We start from the raw sequence: 22,378 nt of genomic DNA, 5'->3' as shown, positions 1-22,378 counted from the left end.
ATATGGATACCGTCAGATTAGCGGGGAATCACGCGCGGCAGGACGCTGAAGAGAATTCCGACGGCACTGCCGCGCCCCAGGCACAAAAGTGCGCGCCAAGCTCCGCTCATGGCGGGGCCTTTTAAACTTTTTGGCGGAGTGTCGGCGCCCTGTTTCGTCATCATGGCGACGGTGCATCTCCTCTCCCTGAATGTTCAGGGATTTCGATCACTGGATACGCAGAGAGGTGACGCACTTCGCCTGCGCGCAGGGCGTCGACATTCTCTTCCTGCAGGAATGCAATTTCCGTTCCTCGCGGGATGTAAATAACTGTAAGAATCGCTTCCTCGTGCCCGCATTCTTTTCACTCACCGACTCAGTGTCATGCGGTGTCGGTGTGGTATTCATTAATAGCCACCTGCGCTCAGGCGCGCATGTACGTATGGCGTCGATGGTCGCACGTTGGCCGTCGACTTCTCCGTTAACGGCAGGCGAGTGAGAGCATTGACAGTGTACGCGCCGGCACGACGAGGCGATTCTTCAGGATTTTTCGATCGTCTTGATTGTTTCATGCTGGACTCGTACCCCGCTTTCCTAGTGGGGGACTTTTAATTGTGTCCTGGACCCCACGCACGATGTATCCGGGCCCTGCCAGGGTCGCCCTTATGCCGGTGCATGATCCCTACAGGACCTATGCACGCATTCCGTCTGTCAGACGCATGGGCCTCCCTGCATGGTGACAACTTCGAGGCCACGTGGGCGAGAGGGAGGCCGGCCAGCAGGCTTGACAAGTTTTTATTCCCGCCCGTCCTCGCACGATATGCGACTCGCGTTTCCCGTGGGCACTCCGCGCATCTCCGACCATCGACCGCTGTCAGTAGTGCTGGATTTCGGCAGGTGCGCTCACGAGTAGACGCTTGACGAATAGATGCCTGCCTGCTGACTGATTGGTGGACCGCCGCATTGTTGCAGCGTGCGCTGAGTGTTCTGGGCGCGCGTGATGACACGCCAGTACCGTGGGACGAGATGAAGGGCGAGAGGCGTGAAATCCTTGTCGCGGAAGGCCGCCTGCGAAGAGCACGGATTACCCGCTAACTCAACAAGACTCTGGCCGGCATCCGCATGGTTAAGAGGGGCACGCCGCTCACGTTCGCAATGCGCGACTACCTAAAACTAATGAAAGCGCGCTACAAGACGCTGTTGCAGCAGTCGTCGCGCGCGGCGAACAGGGAACTTGTTCAGGGTAGGCCCGTAGCTGAGCCCTCAGTCTTGCGGCACGTACGCTCAGGTGCCCTCGAGGAGGACGCGCCCACATTCATTGAGGAAATCGTGCTGCCCAACGGGGCTAGGAGCAGCAGCGCCACGGACATCCGCGACGTTCCATTACGTCACGTATCCGATTTATTCGTCTTAGGAGTCGAGCGGGTGGGCGACCCCGCGTTCCGCGACGCGCTCCGTGATTTCTGTCAGGGCCTCCCCGTAATCTCCGATGAGCTCTCGCAGCAGCTCTGCGCGCCGGCGACGCGAGATGAGCTCTGCGCCACAGTAACCAAAATGAACACGGCCTCGGCTCCTGGACCTGACGGTATCCCCGTCAGTTTCTAGTCCAGACTCTACGATGTCTTGGAGGGTCCCCTGCTCGATATGGTCCACAGCTTTCTGGCGGACGGAGCCCGACCAGAGTCTTTTTAGGGAGGGCCGAGTCGTGCTCATTCTGAAACCCGGCGGGTGCCCATCCCACCCGCAGGCGTTACTCCCGATCACTCTGCTCAACGCAGACTACAGGATCGTGGCATCATTGCTGGCGAACAGGTTGAGCACTATTCTGCCCTCGCTGGTCAGCCCTGCGCAAATGTGTAGCGCGCCAGGCCGTTCGGTGTTTTCCGCACTAGACTTAATCGTGACTTGTTCACGTTCACCACGAGAGCAGGGATCCCGGGCTGCCTTGTGTCGCTGGATCAGTCCAGGGCTTTTGACCGTGTCGAGCACGGGTACCTGCTGGGTGTCCTAGAGGCCTTTGGCTTTCCCTCGGCCTTGGTAGCGAAAGTCGGACTCCTGTACTCGGGGCTTACGGCCCACCTGATAGTTAACGGTGCGATTAGCGCTCCTTTTTGTGTGTCACTGGGGATTAGGCAGGGCTGCCGGCTGCCCCTTGTCGCTACGGTTTTTATTTTATGCCTTGACCCGCTGCTGCTTCGTATCACCTAGAGCCCGTCTGTGTGTGGCTTCCCACTTGCAGGCCAAATGCCAGGTTAACGTTTCGGCGTACGCCAACAATGTGTCCCTGTTCTTGCGCGACGCAGACAGTCACGTAGCGTTCCTGCGGCTTTTCGAAGTGTACAGCGAGCTGTCTGGCGCTATGCTAAACAGGGGCAAACGCAAGGCGTTCCGCTTTGGCACTTTCACGTTGGGTCAGTTCGACAACGCCGAGTGCGTTACGGCTGTTAAAGTTCTCGGTGTTGTCTTCCTGTCCTCAGGCGATGTGGCCCGCGAAACATGGACGCGACTTAGGGCGACAGCAGAGACGCGCTTGCCAGAGGCGGCACGTTTTCGTTTGTCGCTGCGGGAACGTGAATTTATCGTGAAATCCTGTGTATGCCCTTCGCTGTTTTATGTTGCACGCATGGCCAGCCCGCCGCGTGCCTTCGCACGTAGTCTGGCCACTCTTTGTAGGTCTTTCGTTTGGGCTGGGAGAATGGAGTTAGTTTCCCGTGCGCTACTCCGTCTTCCAAGTCGCATGGGCGGGTTCAGCCTGCCGGACTTGCGTGCAATGTGTAGCATTTTCGCCCTTAGGGGAGTCCGCGACCTCGTTGGTGCCCCCGCTATCCGGGGTCTTATTGCTTACTTCCTTGGCACATCGCGGCACCTATTTTTTGAGCGTTCCTCTGGCCCCAGAGCCGAGCGCCAGCCGAAGTTTTTCCGGTATGTCTGTCAGACGTTCAGGCCGCTTACCGCTACCATGCCCGGGGTGAACGCGTTTCATCAACACGCCAGCCTCCCGCGTATGCGAGCTCCTAGGAGTAGAGGAGGCTGCAGAACAACAACTGCAACGGAGCTGGCAGGTGCGTTTGTGGGGCTTGACGTCGTCGGGCCCTGCATGCGACATCCGCGACTTCGGATGGCAGCGAGGTTAGCGGGTTTTGCCCACTGGTGACCGCATAGCGGCGTGGGGGGTCGCCCCCTGTTCCTGATGTCCGCAATGCGGCCTAGTGGAAACCCAAATGCAAGCTTTGTACGATTGTGTGGTCTCTACGACATTTTGGAGACTTTCGTCTCGCATGTTTTTTACTAGGTTAGATGCCCGCACTAGGCCGCGCGATACATTCACGCGGTTGTTGCTGTGCGTTGGGGCTTTTGTTTTGTAGCGACAAAGACGTGTCGCGTCACTGCAAAGACGGCCACAGCGGGCAATGTTCCCCTTCCTTCAGCGCACGCGGGCGCTCCTGTTCTAGCAAGCCTGCGTCGACCTCGTCTCCCTAGAAGAAGAGGAGTTTCTGCGCAGGTGGAGCACCCACTTCATCAGGGTCAGCAGGGGCCGTGTGTCAGTGCGGCTGCTGCAGTACTAATGATGTGATTGTGCGCGGAGCGCGTGTGTGTGGCGTGCATGCTTTCCCGCGTTTCGTGCAGGCATTTGAACACTAGTCACTCTGGCGGTCTCCCGCGTGCTGTTTGTTAATAGTTTGTGCCTGGCGACGTAGGTTGCTTGATTGCATTTTATTTGTTCTCTTCAGGGACGAAAGTCCCTGGTTTGTTTTTTCGGCTAATAAACTTCTTTTTATACCCGTCTTAGGATATTTTTTTGGCGACGGGGGGGGGGGGTGGGGAGGAGGAATTAGAGGACAAAACCAATTTCAATATACCGCCATCTTGGATTCGAGAAATCAAAACTATGCCGCCATTTCGTCCCCTGACGTCGTACACTTTTAGTTCCACCTCTATCCACCATATTGTACCGTGATGTCATCATTGGCACGCGGAAGGTGGTTGTTTCTACAATGGCGCTACAAGTCTCAACGTGAGATGTGCTGTTTTCTAGTTGCTGCCATATATGGCGCTGTGATAAAGGGTGGTAGCAGCCTCCACGAAATTTCGAAAGTGACGAGTAAGAGCTAACGCTCTTAAAACATATTGCACTCGCAATGCAGCAAAGAGGACCTTATGCACTAGATTGAATTTTATTGCCGCAGTGTTCACGTAGTGTAATGGTGCCATTTTCTTACTTTGCAGGGATCCCAGTATTTCCTCCAAAACCTGCCGCTAAGCGTCGGCTCCTTCGCTGTCTACACGCTAATTTTCACCGGAGGGGCATTGTGAGTCAAGAATTAAGCGGTGTAAAGCTTCTGGTGCTGTGTTTGATATCAAGCAGAGTAATGATTCTAAAGAGGTGGATCGGCTCGCCAACGCAACGCACGGCAGAAGATACTGATGAAATGCTACGAGCTTTCTCCAGACAAACTCCTACCTATCATGAAAGGCAATTCAGAAAGTTTCCAGTGCACGGAAAAGTAATATCAGCATCATGTTATGAAAATTGCTTCTTCAAATTATAAGAGACCTTCTAAATATACAGCAAAACGTAAAATTTCACTCCTCAAATATGCCTCTAGCAAGTGGGTGGCCTCGCCAAATTTCTTAGCTTCTGAAACAAAAAATCTGCGGCAGCAATCTAAAAGTTGTGCTGTGAGCCGGTCTACATGAAGACCCAAGTTGACATAGATCGAGTGCTAGGCAAACAAAGATAGAGCTAGAGTGGTAGCGCAGCTTGCACAGAAACCAAACGTTCAGAACAAGGCAGCTTATGGTGCGAATCCAGCGCTGTCTTCAAAGGATGAGGCAAGGTAAACAATGACATCATACCTAATAAAGAAGAAAAAACGTGTCACATTAGCATGTGTTTTTGTGAAGGCGCCTCTCCCCCGCATTCTCCGCTGCCGCTCGGACGAAATTAAGCCGCTGGGGGGGGGGGGGGGGGGGGGGGGGAGGGTCGCGCTGCACCACGAGACAGCCGCCTCTATCGGGGAAGAAAAAAACGAAATCCCGCGATATGCAGGGAATAAGAAAACTGCTTGCTGTGCATAAATGGCGTTAGACTGGGGTAAATAGGGCTGCACTTTCCCAGTGAAAACTACGGCAGCCTGTGAGATCAGATGAAGGATTGATACTTTCACCAATTCAATCAAAGCCTACGCAGACCAGATTAAAATACAGTCAAGCGCTTTCATAATGATAAAGGTAGGGGATGTGCGGGACAATGCGCAAATAAGAATAGTGACCGTGCAGTCCCAGGAAACGTTTAAGCAACCATATGCTCAGGAGACTATGAAGGAAGATTTTAATAAAACAAGTCACCTCCTAGTAGACTGCTCTGTGCCTAGCACATAAATATAAATAGCACAGGAGCAACCGAGATTTCGTAAAGGACCATAACATGTGACTAACACACAAATAGAAGAATTGGCGGTGGGTTTAGCTCTGGTTAAACCTGGAGTGACGCAATAGCTACAGCTGGCTGAGTGGAACTTGGTCACGTGACCAACCATGTGACGAACCGCGTGATCAGCCACGGCGCCGCTCCGCCGGCAGCTGCTCCCGCACCACATGACCCCTCACGTTAAAGCGTGGCGGCGCAGCCACAGAGTTGCAGCGCCGCCACCGCCACGCTGGAGCCTCGAAAGCTACCGTATGTAGCTATCGCTACAAAAGCACACGAGCAACTAAGGTTTTGTAAAGGACCATAACATGTGACATAGAGCACTCTCTTCTTTAATCTATGATAGTAAAGCAGTATAAAAAGGTTGCATCCCATCAACATAACACCTCCAAAGATTAAATGTTAATAGTTGATTGTTCTTTGGGAAAGGAAATGGACGCAGTATCTGTCTCATATATCGTTTGACACCTGGACCGCGCCGTAAGGGAAGGGATAAAGGAGGGAGTGAAAGAATAAAGGACAAAAGAGGTGCCGTCGTGGAGGGCTCCGGAATAATTTCGACCACCTGGGGATCTTTAACGTGCACTGACATCACACAGCACACGGGCGCCTTAACATTTTGCTCTATAAAAACGCAGCCGCCGCAGTCGGGTTCGAACCCGGGAACGCCGGAGCGATAAGCTTAAGGTGCACAAAATCACTTTGAGTTACAATTATCGGTTCCCAGTAACAAGTATGCATATAGCGTAACCGTTCGAGGCAGCATTCATTTCGTGTTTGCAAATGACAGGACAATAGATACCTCAATTACGAAATCGTTACGAAATTACGAAATTACGAAATATTTCAGCGGATATAAAGCATATGTTTCCTTCAAACCACTACCAAGTGAATGTTTATCGTAGCTTTTTTTCACCACCAACACAAATAATTTTCATGCAATATTTCACTCAGTACAGTCAACACGTCTGCACTATCATTCAATCCAACGGAACGTGCCAGCGGAGAAAAAAAACTTACCGCAGAACATGTGCTTTCCTATAAACCACCAAGCGGTCATCTGACACGGCACACAAAGCCGATATAAGACACGTTCCTGGCTGGTAGACGCATTCAGTGGTAGCGTGACACCACAGTACCAAAACGGCGGTAACACCCAACCGTAACACATCAACAGGCTTCAGTGAAACAATTGGCACTGTTTATAAGTTACGGAATTAAAGAGCCTGATGCTATTTTGAAAACACAATTCAAGGCATGTCGTGACAATTTCGCGTCTGGCGAGTCAAGCTAGCCCTGAAAGGCATCTGTGCTCTCACTTGCTCCTCACCTCGGAATCGCGGAAGGGTTGCGCAGTGGCGCAGGAAAGCATTAATCGCTCTGAAGGTTAACATCTCCTATAATCTGTAGACAGAAGATTGTACAACGCCCCTATACCACGGCATTGTTTTCTCCGACCACACAACAGCTCTGGGCACACAGGTGGTAGACTGCAGTATACGCTACTAAAATCGGCATGTTTTCAATTCTGCGCCACGTCAAAAGCGCGCGTATTCGTTGCAAACGTTTTGCGCGGGAAACCTACATGGAGGTTCAGAAGTTAAAGCGACCTTAATACGTAAATTCCTCACACCGAGAACTACGAATAGAAGACGCATAGCATGGAAGCGATAACTCGCGCAAATACGCACAATGATCAGTGGTCTAAGCAATATTGCCAGCTTCCTGACGAGCTCGCAAGGATTTTGAAGTATACACTCTAGTTCAGGTACAAAAAATGCGCATGTTCGCGTTTTCTTTCATTGCTACAATTTGAGTTTGGCTGTTCATATTTTTATAAAGTAAAGCATAATTTCAGGTCTTTCCAAAATGCTTATAAATTAAGAAATGTTACGTATGGTTTACGTGCGGTCGCCTTATCCACTGAAAGACCTAGAACAAACTATGGAAAACAAACTATAGATAACCAAATTGTAACATTGTGTAATGCTTATCAGACTCTAATAAAAATCGCCGTAGAAAGTAGTAGTGTATCTTGTTTTAAGAAAAAAAACTGAAGATTCTTTTTCCTGTAAAAATTCAGCTAACATTGTATATTTTGTCTTTGCGTTGCTTCCTTTACTGCCAAGTGTGCATATCGTTTTTTCTGCCAATTGCTGTTTATTATCTTTGCACCGTTTTTTCAGTGTTTGCTATTTCTCTCGTATAACTGTTGTTGCTTGTTTTGAAAGTTTTTTTTGCCGTGCGGCCACTGTTCGATGTATTATTCGGGGTGTAGGCCTCGTCAGGAGGTTTGTCTCGTCTTCCTCCTTTTGCCTCACCTCGAGGGCATATTGTATTATATGGCCAAATAAATACTACTACTTCTACTACTACTACTACCTCGAAGAGGACGGTGTACTTCGTCAGAACAAATTCTTTATGGCATACGTTGCGTGCGCATCCTTTTTCTACGCCTGATATCATTTTTTTCTTTGTAAATCGCGAATAGAACGAAGCCATTTCCACGTTGACTGCTGCACCGAATTGCGCAGCAAAAACTAGATTTCGAATTGTCAGCGCCTAACTCATCTGGGCTCGTCCCGCAGCCAACGAAGAGGGCCTGCAGGTGGCGTCAGCGAAAAAAGAAAACACAAGAAAAAAGATCCAGCCGCGCGGTTTTTCCGGGCGACGGGAGGATGGGTCGATCATCGTGCAGAAGAGCGCCGAGCAGAGAGACGAGCGAAGAGAATATGCGGAGGTTCTGCGGCGCGGCGGCCAACTTCACAGAAAGGCGGTGCTTTCAGACGCAAGAGACTTCAGTACAACTGACCTCGGGTCAAGGGTTCCTCACGTCCCTGGCCGAGATGAAACCCATAGTTAACTCAGACAGGTTGCTTAGGCGACTCCAACGCCGGACATACAGCATCGGATACTTTGAAAATACATTCAAGGGCCCGCATTTAATCAGTGTCTTTATGGAACACATCCTTACCTTTATCATGGACCTTTACTCATCTGCCAGAATTCTCAGCAGCGCCACGAGAGACACCACACGAGACCTTCCGGTCACCGAACAACACAAGGTCGTTCCCATGCTCTACTATCAGACACTCTAGGCACCGGCCGATGCATTCTTCAAACGCAGCTCTAACACAATCGCAAAACATTCAGACCCAGAGCTCAACAACTCGCGGGAAGCGAATTCAACGCAGAACTAGCGGCGGACACCCTCCAGAACAACGACATCCTACTAGAAGCCTGGGCTCACGAGGTGAACTGCAAATCATGATCAATGAGTTAGACAGGCAGAGCAGAATGCTGGGTCTAAAAATTAACATGCACAAAACCAAAGTAATGTTCAACAGTCTAGCAAGGGAACAGCAGTTCACAATCGGCAGTGAGCGCCTGGAAGAGGTAAAGGAGTACGTCTAATTAGGGCAGGTGGTTACAGCTGATCCGGATCATGAGAGGGAAATAACTAGAAGGATAAGGATGGGGTGGAGCGGAAATGGCAAATTCTCGCAGATCATCAGTGGCAGTTTACCAATTTCCCTCAAGAGGAAAGTGTACAACAGCTTGATCTTACCGGTACTCACCTAGGGGGCAGAAACGTGGAGGCTAACGAAAAGAGTTCAGCTTAAGTTTAGGACAACGCAGCGAGCCATGGAAGTAAAAATGATAGGTGTAACGCTAAGAGACCGGAAGAGGGCAGAGAGGGTGAGGGAACAAACGCAGGTTAAGGACATCCTAGTCGAAATAAAGGGGAGGAAATGGGCTTGGGCAGGGCATGCAATGCGAAGGCAAAATAACCGCTAGTCCTTAAAAGTAACGGAGTGGATTCCAAGAGAAAGTAAGCGTAGCAGGGGACGGCAGAAGGTTAGATGGGCGGTTGAGATTAAGAAGTTTGCAGCAAAGGGTAGAAGACGCTGGCAAAACACAGGGTTAATTTGAGAGACGTGGGAAAGGCCTTTGCCCAGCAGAGAGTGTAATAAGGCTGATGATGATGATGAACTATAGACATGCAGAACAATCTCGGGCAAATCATAGAGGCACACCTCTCCCACCAACAACGCAGATTTTGTACAATACCTGAAGGCACTCATTTACTCAGCTCCCTCGCCTCAGCTCACCGTCACGTAAGTCTTAAACCCCTTTCCTTCGATGTGTCCACAGCCTCCTGAAACTTTTCCCTCGGTATACGAATCTGGAACACTACAGCTGGCACCAAAGATCCGGGACACATATCCCTGGAAACATCCATCCTTTACGTGGGCGCCTCAGATCATCCCATCCACTCTCACAGCACCGCCGCCGTGTGCACAAACATCCATCGCTCAACGCTAAACGCAGCGTCAATCCAATCTACGAGCATCGCTGAGGCCGAACGTTGACATCGTGCACCTCAGTTTACTACGGATCAGCACCTCAGAATTTGAATAGACTCCCAAAGAGAATACAGGCATTTCCTCCAAGGGTCCCTCCCACACTGCTTAACCAGAGTATTCTCTACAGTATCCATACCCCAACTCTACATAACGGACACATGTCGATCTGGATATGAGGGCATCTCTAGGAATAAGCGCACAATAGTATTTCCTGTAAAAGTTAGTGGCTGGGTGCCGGTGGATGACCTCACGCCGCCTCTACGAACCCGTCAACTGCCACATCATTACTGCTACAGCAGACTGCCACAGCATTAGCTTCACTGCTCGGTCACATGCCCACCACCACTACACACGCTCAGTCACGTCCAAAGGATCCACTGGCGACAGCTCTAGACACACACCCTCCCATCCCCTCACTTCACCCTCCTTTTACAAAACAGCCTCTTCCCAACCCACTACACCACACTCAATACCACCATACTCAAACTATAATGCGACTTCTGGGAATGGCAACATCCTCTCCGCGCTCCTCTCTTCCACACAGCCACACCTCCCCTAGGAGACCACTCCTCTGGCCGCACACCCTCGTCGACCAGCTACGGCCGATCGAGCAGGCCATGCTGGAAGGGGCCTCCATGGCACCTCAGCAAAAATTGGCGCCTGCGAGAATGGCCGACTGCTTGTGGTGGTGGTAAAACTTTATTGGATGCACTGGGGTGGCTTTTAGAGGAGAGCGGAGGGTTGAATCGTTCCCTTGCCTGGGTGCTAGTCCTCATTCTGAGACACGATTGGCGGTACCCGCTGCCCGCGCTATTAGAAATCTACAAGGTCGCCTCCCAGCCCTTTCTCGTTGGCTGATTTACTCACTTTACTTCCATATTTTTCTGGCACGCCCATACCATACGATATATGTGTCTGCACACATCTCATAAAACTCACAGTACCCCGAAAAAGTCGTCTCTGTGTTTTAGAATCGAAGGGCTTAGAAACGACTGCTTGTCTAATAAATTTATTCTTCCTCTCAGATCAACGGGATTGAAGATTGACAACACTTTGTACGATAGACCTTAATTAATGCTTGAAATCAGGGTGAACAAATTACAGAATCTAAAATGTCTATCTCAGCGTTCTTGAATTCACCTTTTGCAGAGATAAATTCTATTTATCAGTGCAGTTTGGATAGAGGTCATGGTAGTGTCAACAATTTTAGAGGTAACTACAGATGTTTAGTGTGGGTTCTTCTGTGCTTTCGTTCTTTTTTTGTTCACTTCTCGCCTTTTTGGTCCTTATAACTCGAAGTCACTGATTACGCTATTTTTGTTTAAGATGTGCATTGAAGCATAAGCAGTCAGTCGCTTTTGAAATAGCTGTCCGAACGGGTGTCGCCTTGCATATGCTTTTAGTCATAGTTAAATAGTGTTTGTACAAGTAGATGCATGCTCTTTATTACTTATTTGCCTCTTCTCATATTAGGTTTTTGTACAATGCACTATACATAATTACATGCTTTCCATTGTTTTCTCTGGACTCCAGGTCAGTTCCTGGGGCATAAAACCACGCAAACTGCGCTCGCTCTACAAAACGCAAGAAAAAATACTCACTGGCGCAACAGCTCAGTTCATTCTCAGCATTGCCAGACTTTAAACAAAGCGAGAAATGATAACAGATAAAGTAAATGGGAAAAAACATTGCTTGCCCTGTAACCGAAGAGCCATCACAGCAAGGTGGTTGCATACCATGGAGATTAGCGCAGATTTGCATGCTCTCAAGGTTGTGCTTTTTACGTTATGAGGTTAGTTCATAATGATTCCACCGTAAAAAATGTACCGGAACTTATGTACTAGCTGCAAAATAATTTTTATAATTTACTACCAAACCAGAACAAAAGTTTTTCACTGATTCTTGCTCATTCATGATCTACATCAATCGAATATCTACTAGTAAAGAAGTCACTTCCTTTCTCACTGCATAATATTTTTATTCCAGGTTCGCTTTCAGATTCCAGCAGAGTGGAGGACACATAGAGCGCGCATTTTATAATATATCCCTTAAGCGCGGCCAAATAGTCACCGTGTATGTGCGCAATGGCCCGACTTCGTGGCTCGTCCATGCAAACTTTGTGAACATAGTGTACGTCGTGGCAGGACGGGACTATCGAGACCTCATTGCCCCCCAGTTCGACCACGCCGTCATAATAAGAGCTTACTGCGTGAGTACACCAGGGAGGACTGATTGTTTGCAGGGAATGCGGTCAGTACTTCGTTGACCTTCTCGAAAAGTGCATTGCCAGGCTGAACCACTTTCTTGTGGTTACATGACGGTAGCCAGCAGTCAAATGAACCAAGGAGCATAGGGGACATGTTTTTTAGAGCGAAAACTTTACTGCTTCCGTTCTTCAAGGTCAAGTTGTATTCAATAGGCCGTTAAGAGGCAGTGTAGCGCAAAATAATAATAATAAAAAACTCCCGTTCTTCAAGGTCATCTCGGGATGCAAAGCGACCTTAGGAGGAAGCTGGGCGCAACAGAAAAATAATTAATTTAACAATTAAGACCAAAATTAAACGAAATATTAAAATGAAATAAAAACAGGAATAAAACAAAATGCAAGCATTAAATAAAAGTTAAATGATAACGACAAATAAACAAAATGATAACAAAGCGGAAAATGAAAAGATAAAAATTAGAAACATAAAAATAAATAGAAACAAAATACAATAAAAGCCAAAACCAAATTATATCAAAGTAAAATAAACAAAAAGCAGCTTTCGCTCTGTACAAAGGAGAAATTAAATGAAAGGTGAGCGGACTGTCAGAAAGAATAGGGGGAGAGCGGTAGGTTATTCTATAGAAGTATTCTATTTACAAATTCATCGATCTACAGGTCAGGCGCCCGGGGTGTCCAGTCTGCATACAATATCTTTATTCCAGCTGCCTCAGCGCACGTGTTTCCAGTAGCTATTGCAGATGCCGGGAATAGCAAGAATCTTTTCCTTCCTTTTTTATTATTTTGAATAACCCTCTACATCCATAACTACTACTGCTACTACTACTACTACTACTGTTACTTCTGCTACTACTGCAGTTAATAAGAAGAGAAAGTTGGGCTAATTAGTGTGGATTCATACTTGGCAGCGCAAAAAAACGAGGACAAAAGCGAACGAGGAGACACAACACAAGCGCAGACTATCAACTGAACTTTTATTCACTGAAAGGAAGCTTTATAGGCGTGATAAAACACAAAAACAACAAAAGAAACCGCCACAACCGATGTACAAAGAAATCAATGACATTTCATTCCTGCGTGATAAGGAACACAACAGCAACAGGAAAACCAAATTCAATCTCATCAGGCCAACTCCCCGTACTGTCGACTTGCCCCCAAGAAACTGCGCAGAAAAGGAACTTCCTTATCCTGCAGGCTGACCGACGGTGATGCGGCACACGCTTCTCTCTCTTTCTCAATCAAGAAAGCTTCTATCAGCTCCCGGCATACCCTATCCCTATGCCTGAACAAGATACTTGTCCTGTCAAGGTGAGGAAAGCAATCTTTGCAATCTCTGCAGTGCAAAGCGAGGTTGGAGGACACAGCACCTTTTAGAGATCTGCGGTGTTCCGCTAGACGCTCATTGATACATTGACCTGTCTGGCCGATGTAATTCTTCCCACATGAATGTGGAACGCGATACACAACACATGTGTCGCAATCTGTGAACCTCTTTCTGTGGGCTATCGTGCAATCATTCCCTGCGCGGTTACCACATGCTCAATCTTTTTGCGCACCGCACTGCACACACCACCGAGTTTGTTCTTCGCGGTGAAAACAACTTTCGCCCCGTACCTGGCCCCCACTTTTCTTAGGCGATGTGAAATGCCGTGCCCGTAGGGGATTCCCACCAATCGTTTTTCCGCACTGTTCTCTTTCGCGATGACCGGGGGCCTGCCTGACCTGGCTAAGATCCTTTCAGTGACCCTAGCCAGAGTCTGATCATTAAAACCTGCTTCCTTTAACCTGCGCATTTGTCCCAGGAAGCTTGTTCCAACGTTGTGGGAGCAGGATTTTGGAGAGAAGCTTTTAGGCAAGAAGTAGCAATGCCGGCCTTTACCAATTTCGAATGACCAGAACTGTGATTGAGGAGGGGCTTTTCCGTTCGTGGGCGATACTCCCAGCACACACCACTCGTGCGTACTACTGCACTAAGGTTCGGCAGAATTACAACGAACCTGCGTCAATTTTTTATTTAAAAAAATTGCGGTGTGCTCAGTGGAATATTATAAGGGTTATTATTTCAAAGATAATTGAAAGCAGAAGAAAGAACAACCGCATGCCACCGGTGAGATCCGAACCCACGGCCTCCGAATTTCACTCTAAGGGCTTTACCCGCTGAGCTACGGCGACTGCTGTCCAATATAGACACATTTAGTTGGCCGTACGCAGTGAGCTGATGTTCGCATTTCTTGCTGTGTTGCGTACGCTGTAAATAGTGTAAACACGACACTTTTAGTTTGCTCTTCCTTTGCGTGCCTCAGGGGCATGTGTAAGCAGTAGCGACATCTATTGACAACACGGCAAAGCACATCAATGCTGGGTTACAGAAATTTTAATCCTTAATTACTGGTAACGAAGGTGGCTCCACTGCGAGCCTGAGTCTTTTCTTTTATTCAAAGAAGAAAAACTATGCAAATAGAAGAAAATGTAGCAATTGACTAAAAGCCAGAGAAGTGCTTCGCCAGATGTCGTTGCTACAAGGAAAACACAGTGCATTTAGCTAGGCCTAACAGCTTGAAAATCGCCAAGTTATCTGAAAAACAGGGACTAGTTACAGCTTATATAGCTGTGGAAAACAAAAGTGAACCGCTACCATTTGAGTGAGCTACCCCGTCGGAGAATGTACCACCGACATATATTTATTTCGAAGGGCATGAGCTGGGCGCCGCCATCTTGTCAGCGCAGCCCGTGACGTGCCTGTAGCGTGAGCCCGCAACGACACGATACCTGCGTACGTACGTACGCAAATGGCTCAGCGGTACGGAACGTTCCGCGCATGCGCAGTCACGACCCGTAACGCTCCCTGCGTACGTGAGCCCGTTCCGTACGGCCAACTAAAAGTGTATATTTTGCTTCCAGGGGAATGCCACAACAAGCCGCTCTTTCCCTTCCCTTTTCTGCCTAATAGCTCATCGGGGCCTCGATTCTGGCAGCCTCCATGCCGTAGGTAGCATAAGAGGGTTCTCGCACAGCTTTCGCCCTCACTGTCCGAGCACGTTCCTACGTCGCACTCGCGCTAATGCAGGACGTACTCGGTGCGCCGCTACGGACGAGGGTGGCGCTAGTGAACACTCTCAAGGTTCGGTTACACTACGCATAAACCCATCGAAAGCAGAAGACTGGACAGCCGTCGCCGTAGCTCAGTTGGTCGAGCACCTGACGCGAAATTCGGAGTTCGTGGGTTCGGATCCCACCGGCAGCATATAATTTTAATGCGTAAGCATTGCATGGTTATGTAGACGGTTCGTCGTGGACAAGATAATCTCGGTCCTATAACGGCGGAACTAGCTGTTATATCAGAAAAAAATTGTGTCGCCGGATAGAGCATGGAAAGAGGATGTGCAAGTGATAAAATGGTTAATGTGGGATAATTAGGTAATTAATTATAGCCAAAAATGTCCGAGCAGTGGCCGGGGCCGGATCAAAAGTGGCCCCAAATTTGAAAACACTGGAATTGGGTGGAGCTAAAGCGTGGCACCAAGTTTGAAAACGCGGAAGTGTCGACGGACAGAGCGTGGCGCCAAATTTGAAAACGAAGCGTGGCGCAAAGTTTGAACACTCAAAATGGGCGATGATGGAACTTGATTAATTTAGGCAAAGAGTGGCAAGGAGGCGTCACTACTTACGCATTGCTCCAATGTGGGTGCCGCAGTGAACTCATTTTTTTCTAAGGAATTATCTTTAAAATAATTGCATCATTAATCTATCCACTGATGAACACCACAAATTAAAAAAAAATGTCCCCTATGCTCCTTGGTCTCCGTGACTGTTGGGTTCCATCAAGTATGTTCTTCTCTTCTCTTTTACCTTCCTTTGTCTGTTTTCTGATGGTTAGTGTTGTGTCGGCTGGCGCTCATGTCGATAAGAGCACTCTGCGAAGTGCGCATGCGTCAACTAAGTATTAAAAGCAGAGTGCCGCTTGCTAGCGGCTCTCTTTCTTGCCCGAGCCTCAACCCACAAGCATACGTTAATAAACGTCGTTCACCCGGAACTTGTCTGATCTTTTCGGCACGCACTGGCGCTAAAACGTAATCCCTTCTACATAAAGTTTTAGTTTCTTCCTCACCAGAAAATTTTGTGCGCATACCGTACAGTTAGAGAGCGTGGAGTTCTACCGCGTAACTCCGTTGGAACCGTTTTCTTTGGACCAGTGGTTGCACAAGAGATCACAGAAAACATGTGCGCTGTTAAACCTCGTTTGAGGCAGTAAGACGTAACACGTGCAGAGCACCGTTAATATGCTGTAGCACAATGCAGCCTTCTTGAGACGCAGCTGAGAATCAGAACTCGCTGTGGAGTTGGAGAAAATAATGGCAGTGTTCTTATATTTCGTGCAATATAACGGCATGAGGCAGTAGTTGTGCAGCTCGCCCTCTAAAAGGGTTTATCTACGGCGACTATCTATTGCGTCAATGAATTTTTAGTGAAGCTTGTAAAATTAGATAACAATGCGCGAATATGTCTTTCATGCTCGCTAGCATTGTGAGCTGTAAAAAGTTCACGGAGTAAAAACCATGGCACTGATGAGCGTTCTCAATTCATAGTATAGAATCAACTGCGATTCTCACGATCTTCTGAAAATTATCCTGCCCCGTATACTGCTATAAATGGTTCATGAAGAACCCAAAATTGGCCGAACGTCTTCTGATATTGTGGTGGAATCTAAACGTTCTTGCCTTCGACCTATAGAATAACGAAGGTATAACGGTTAAATGGGGATGTGTTATATTCTATTAATTATTCAAAATATTTTCTAAAAGTTGGTGAAGTGGTGTTCAGCGGCTGAATATTGATTCAATAGTATATCCATCACGGTCGAAAGGCGCTGAAGCGACATCATACAAGCATGCCAGCCATTGCGTTCACTCACTAAAAAAATGCAGTCTTGAATGCAGCTGCTGCAGATATGCGCTCTCATAAATTTCCCACACATTCGTACGTGTAACGCATTGTTTTGATGGTATGTCCTTTATTTGCTATTTTTGTAACAAGTTTTGCAGCAGACAACGAAAATTACTCAAGATAACATCAGGGAGTGAAAACACGCTAGGATACTTAAAGGGAAGCTGAAACACTTTTCATCAAGTTGGGGTGGGACATGGGAATGGGGGATGGGAAACATTGTTGGGGTTATCGAAATTGGGAGGGATTGGGTGCAGCAAGAATTTTTCCGTGTTTCCGATGCCTTTGAGTTCCTTCCCAGCCCTTCGTAGAGGGTGGGCACTGAAATATACCGCAGCCCTCGGCCTCCAGACGTGCTTTCATACCACAGGGAACGTTTGCCGGGGTGTCCAACCGTCCAAGACAGGGTAACCTAACAGGAGCTCGACCGAGATCCCCTCCGTCAAGCCAGTTTCCACCGCGCCGAGGTTACAACGGTACTAAGATGGCAGAGTTTTCGCGCCACCCGCTCGGTGCTTCGGCTCTTACTCCAAGGCATTCACACACGGAGCGAGAACCCTTTCACGCTTTTCGTGGCATTGTAGCACCAGCGATCGCCCAACCCCACAGTCTCATATTAAATAAAGACATTATCAATTTCACCGACTGCTTAGCATAAGAGCTGGCTTGCAAGCGGCGAGCCAGCCGCGCTGGCGGCGGCTGCCAAGCATCTGTGAAAAGGAGCTATACTCCGTTTCATACATAGCAGGAAGCCGCCGCGGTGGATCAGTGGTTATGGTACTCGGCTGCTGACCCGAAAGACGCGGGTTCAATCCCGGCCGCGGCGGCTGAATTTCGATGGAGACGAAATTCTAGAGAACCCTGTGTTGTGTGATGTCAGTGCACATCGAAGAGCCCCAGCTGGTCGAAATTTCCGGAGCCCTTCACTACGGCGTCCCTCATCGCCTGAGTCGCACTAGGGACGTTAAACCCCATAGCAGGCAACACTGCCAAAGCTAGCGCGCCTGTTCGCGCAGGCTAAGTCCGCGCCCAAAAAGTAGTTCGCCCTAAAACCAGGGTAAACACAACCATATTTTGTTGCGACACACCTTAAGTGCCGTAAATGGCGATCTTCTGGAATTCGTTTTATCTCTTGCCTCATTTTCGTCCTACAACTCTTCGAGAAGTAAGAATGACTGGCGGTCTGATACGCGGCTGGAAGGGCTAATTGCTCTTACTCCATCCCCGCATAAAAAGTAGTTCACACTCAGTGAAAACTACAGCCAGATGCTTCGAGCACTGAGCGCCTCACAGCTTCGACTGTAATCTTCAGTGCTGCTTTTTGTTTTCGTCCAAACCCTCACCGAGGCTTGGAGATGGACGAACGATACATGGCGGAGTAATACAGTCTCGCGGACGGACTGCTTGCGCAGCCTTCGCAGCGTTGCCTGCTATGTAAGAAACGGAGTATAGTTGCTTGTATCGCAGCTGTCACGCCCATTAGCAACTCGGTTCGTGTCAGCGCCGGGTGCTCAAAACAATGCACTTTTGGCATTCCTTTGTCCCGTAACTTATTGCTTACGAGAACAACAAATTTTAGCACGTTTTTCTGACGCTGGCGCCGGGGATCCGCCGTGAAGAATGTGGCTTCGCGCTGGCGGCTTGCGAGAGTCGAGGCGCTGTATAGCGGCGGAGGTAATGCTGCCAGCGGAAGGCACCGTCGGTTGGAACTCTGCGTTGTATATGCACTGCTCTGTAAGTAACTAAGACATTTGAAAATGTCCTGCCGATGTCCTGCCGATGTTCTGCCGATGTCCTGCCGATAACCGCGTCACTTCCTCCGCTGCACCCAATGGGACCTTGGTTGCCGTAACCGAGAAGGGCGAGCTATGTGGTAACGGCACAAGCGATTATGCATAGCCGCGTCTACTGCCCATGTAAAAAGGGTACAAAACAGTGTTGGAAGGGGCTCTAACTCAGCACAGATGTGAATCAGCTGAAAAAGGCGAAAAGTTTACAAACAGATGAGAATATAAGGAAAAGAGGAATATTGATGTAATAACACATCCTCCGTAGCCAGTTTAGGTATGCTGCATGCCGCCGTTTGTCTCACAGAACGACCGCATTGGAGAAAAGAAACGGCACTGGCCGAAGATTGCGTTGATGCTTCGTTCACAATAGTGCGGGATGGAGCGAAGCAAGCGACCCAAGCAGTACGGCTGGCCCACATTCCCCGCATTCACTTCCTCCAGTTCTCCTTGTTGCCGTCTCCTCTACCGGAGCTCTCGGAAGCGTAAGGGGCGTGTCGACGGCGGGTGTTTAAAAAGCACTTCGGGCAGAATGGATAAAAAATTGACACACATGATTTACAAGGTTACTTCTGCCCAACCACTGCATTTAATGCATTTTGACAACCGTTTGAGCTTCCCTTTATGCCTAGCGTGTCTTAATATCGTTAAAAAAGCCAGTTTATTGAACCAAGGCAATCTCTGTAACTTCCCAGAATTTCCTGGGCGCTCGTAACACCTTGGACGCACAAGCTTGCGGGAGAGGGGGTTTTACTTACAGAGAAGGCATCAAGGCACCGTGACAACTTTCAAAACAGGACCTCTGTGACTGCCCAGATTTCTTGAAGCCTATTGAAACGTTCCATGAAAGTCATCTGTAATGTCAATAAAAGAAATTAAACAGTGCCCAGGAGCTAGAACTGGCATTTGTGGCATGCCAAATGACAGTTCAACGCAGACTGAACGACGCCCTTTATGTCGAACGAAGTGATGTCCCTGTAAACCAATTCTAAGTGGCCCCAATTACCATTTAAAACTCAGATTTAGCAGCATGTGTTCAGTGCCCTGAAGGCGTTGTGGCTTATTAATCGGCTTCTTTGTTTAAATTCTGAAATATTTATCTATTTATTTTCAGGAATGCGGGCCAGAAGTCTCGTAGCAGGAAAAATTGATGAAATAAAACGAATTGAAATAAACATTTAGACTTATCTTTACTTCTTGGTTACTTTCTGGCGTGCTGCGTCACGGCCAGCGTGGAAGAAAACGGCGCTCTCCAGCTCCTCCAGCCTGCCCACCACGCTCGGGCTTCGAGCTGAGATGGGCGAGCTGAGATGAATGATTACGCCACTACTGCTTTAGACAGCGATGCGTGTAGTAAGGCTACAAATGACAACTGAAGACTAGCGTTGGTCCCATCTTCACGTGTTATGCTCTGTCCTTTGAGCTAGGCGTTATAAATTCAAAGCATCGTATATTTTTAGAGAGTTCTTATTAGATGAGTGAGCTTATGCTACTCCAGGCCTTAGTCAAGCTGTCTTAAAAAGGTTGATTTCTCTGGGGATTCTCAATGTCGCGTAGAAAATAAAAAAAAATTGACTCGGCTTTACATTTGAATTCACACTATTTTCGATCATGGTAATCATGACTGAAATCTAATTTATGATTACATAAAATGTAATCACTTCCTCGTAGCTCATAAATGATTGTGTTTTATCAACTCGCTACAGTGGCTACTCTGATAGCACTTTCTTAGGCTGAGAACTTGACAAATGACAAATACGTTAAAAATGTTCCAGCGGCGTCAGCGATTCTAAACCTGACATGTGTCCTTGTGTTCTTCGTGCATGGAAGCAAAAATGATGAGGGTTAATACTCGCGCGCGAGTGAAGGATTCACCGCAGCCCACAGTACATCTTTGAAGCCCTCACGTGCATCTTTCCCTTTTGTGCCCCACATCGCCTGCAAGCAAGGATATAGTTAAGGGCGGCAATTGAATGCTCTCTCATTTACCTCCTTTCAGAGAATCGAGAGAAAACGTGACACCATTTTCCGTACAACTTTTGCCTGCCAGTTGAGAGCCCTATCATAACTCTTTTTTAAACAGAATGAGCCATATTTAATTTAGGCGCAAAAAAAAGCTCTAATGAATAGCCTTACGATTACCGCCAATATCACGGCGCGCAAAAAAGACTGACCGCCTTTCAAGAAGAACGGCAGAATTGTTGAAATACAAGGGGGTGCTGAGAAGTCTTTGGCTTTGTCCCTTTCATGAGGAATTGAAAGTTTAATTTGGTACCATAATAAAGCATGATATCTCTTAATGCAACTCTCGAAGTGCCAGATGTTTCCGGTTTTTATAACTGTTTCTAATTCCAGCTAGAACCTAAGATGGCAGATGCGCAAGCAAATTTCACACCTGTGGAGTTATGGGTCGTCAAGAAATTTTTGTTCCTGCAGGGAAAGTGTGCAAAGGATATTCACAATGACATGTCACGAACACTAGGGGGCAAGTGTTCTTCCTACAGCACTGTCCAATCCTGGGTTGCTCGTTTCAAGACGGGGCATTCCACCCTTGAGGGTGAGCTCCATAGCGGGCGCCCCACAACCTCAACACACCCGGCAACAAGCGATGCTGTACATAAGCTGTTCCTTGATGATCGCCGAATATCCGCCAGAAAGATAGCCCAGATACTTAGCCTCTACCGGGAGCGTGTTGGTTTTATTATTACCAATACCCTACACATGCGCAAGCTTTCAGCGAAGTTGGTGCTGAAATGTTTGAACAGTGAACAGAAGAAGGCACGAGTTGAGGCATCCAGAGTTGTTTCGACCAATTTTGATGCTACAAAGGACTTTTTGGATATATTAGTGACCGAGGATGAAATATGGCTCCAGATTTATGATCCCGAAACCGAAGAACAGACAAAAAAATAGAAAAAATTCCGCACCCAAAAACCGGCGAAAAAAAGTCATAGCCTGCATTTTTTACGACAAAGATGGTGTTCTGTTGGTGCACTGCCTACCTCAGGGCTGCAGTATAAGCTAAGAGTATTAAGCCGGCCTCCTCGACCAGCTGAAAGCGGCAATTAAGACGAAACGCCGGGTAAAGCTGAACAAAGGAATCATTTTGTTGCGGGACAATGTACCTGCGCAAACGTCCAGAGTTGTGGCTGTCAAAGTGAAGGCCCTGGATTTCCATTTGGTGCACCATCTCCCTTATTCACCTGACCTAGCCTCTTCTGACTACCATCTCTTTCCAAACTTGAAGAAACATCTCAAGGGTCGTCACTTCGATGACATTGCTGACGTCAAACATGCTGCTGAAAGCTGGTTTGGCGACCTGTCACAAATTTTTTTAATGGACTACAAAACCTGGAAGAACGACGTAACACGTGCCTCAGTACGAGGGGGTAATATGTTGAATAAATTTGTGCTTTCAAAACTCTGGCCTTTTTTCTTTATATTCAAAGCAAGAGATTTCTCAGCACCCCTTCGTACTTCCTTCAAAACAGCTCTTTGTTCGGGGCTCAGCTTGTGGCGCAGAAATAAAAAAAGTTTCGCGGTATCAAATTTTATTCACATGTAATTGCAAATGTCATGTTTAAATAAAATGTTACAAAAATGGGTCCAAAAGTTTGGAACTGTAGTGGGACCTCTATGTTCAAAC

General features: G+C 47.9%; 1 protein-coding gene across 3 annotated transcripts in view; it reads left to right on the top strand.

Moving 5' to 3' along the window:
• LOC144110178 (uncharacterized) overlaps nt 1-19,885 on the top strand; it is a 315,005-nt gene extending 295,120 nt beyond the window's left edge. For all 3 annotated transcript variants that reach the window (XM_077643014.1, XM_077643013.1, XM_077643012.1), the window contains 3 exons: nt 4,207-4,289; nt 11,764-11,986; nt 19,847-19,885. In XM_077643014.1, coding sequence (XP_077499140.1) covers nt 4,207-4,289; nt 11,764-11,986; nt 19,847-19,870 — 330 coding nt within the window. In that variant the 3' untranslated portion in view covers nt 19,871-19,885. The remainder of the gene's footprint in view (nt 1-4,206; nt 4,290-11,763; nt 11,987-19,846) is intronic.
• Nucleotides 19,886-22,378: the final 2,493 nt, after the last annotated feature.

Source organism: Amblyomma americanum, chromosome 11 (assembly GCF_052857255.1).
Source record: "Amblyomma americanum isolate KBUSLIRL-KWMA chromosome 11, ASM5285725v1, whole genome shotgun sequence".
Lineage (NCBI taxonomy): Eukaryota > Metazoa > Arthropoda > Arachnida > Ixodida > Ixodidae > Amblyomma > Amblyomma americanum.
The sequence above is the reverse complement of the archived record's forward strand: the minus strand, read 5'-3'. Positions and strand labels throughout refer to the sequence as shown.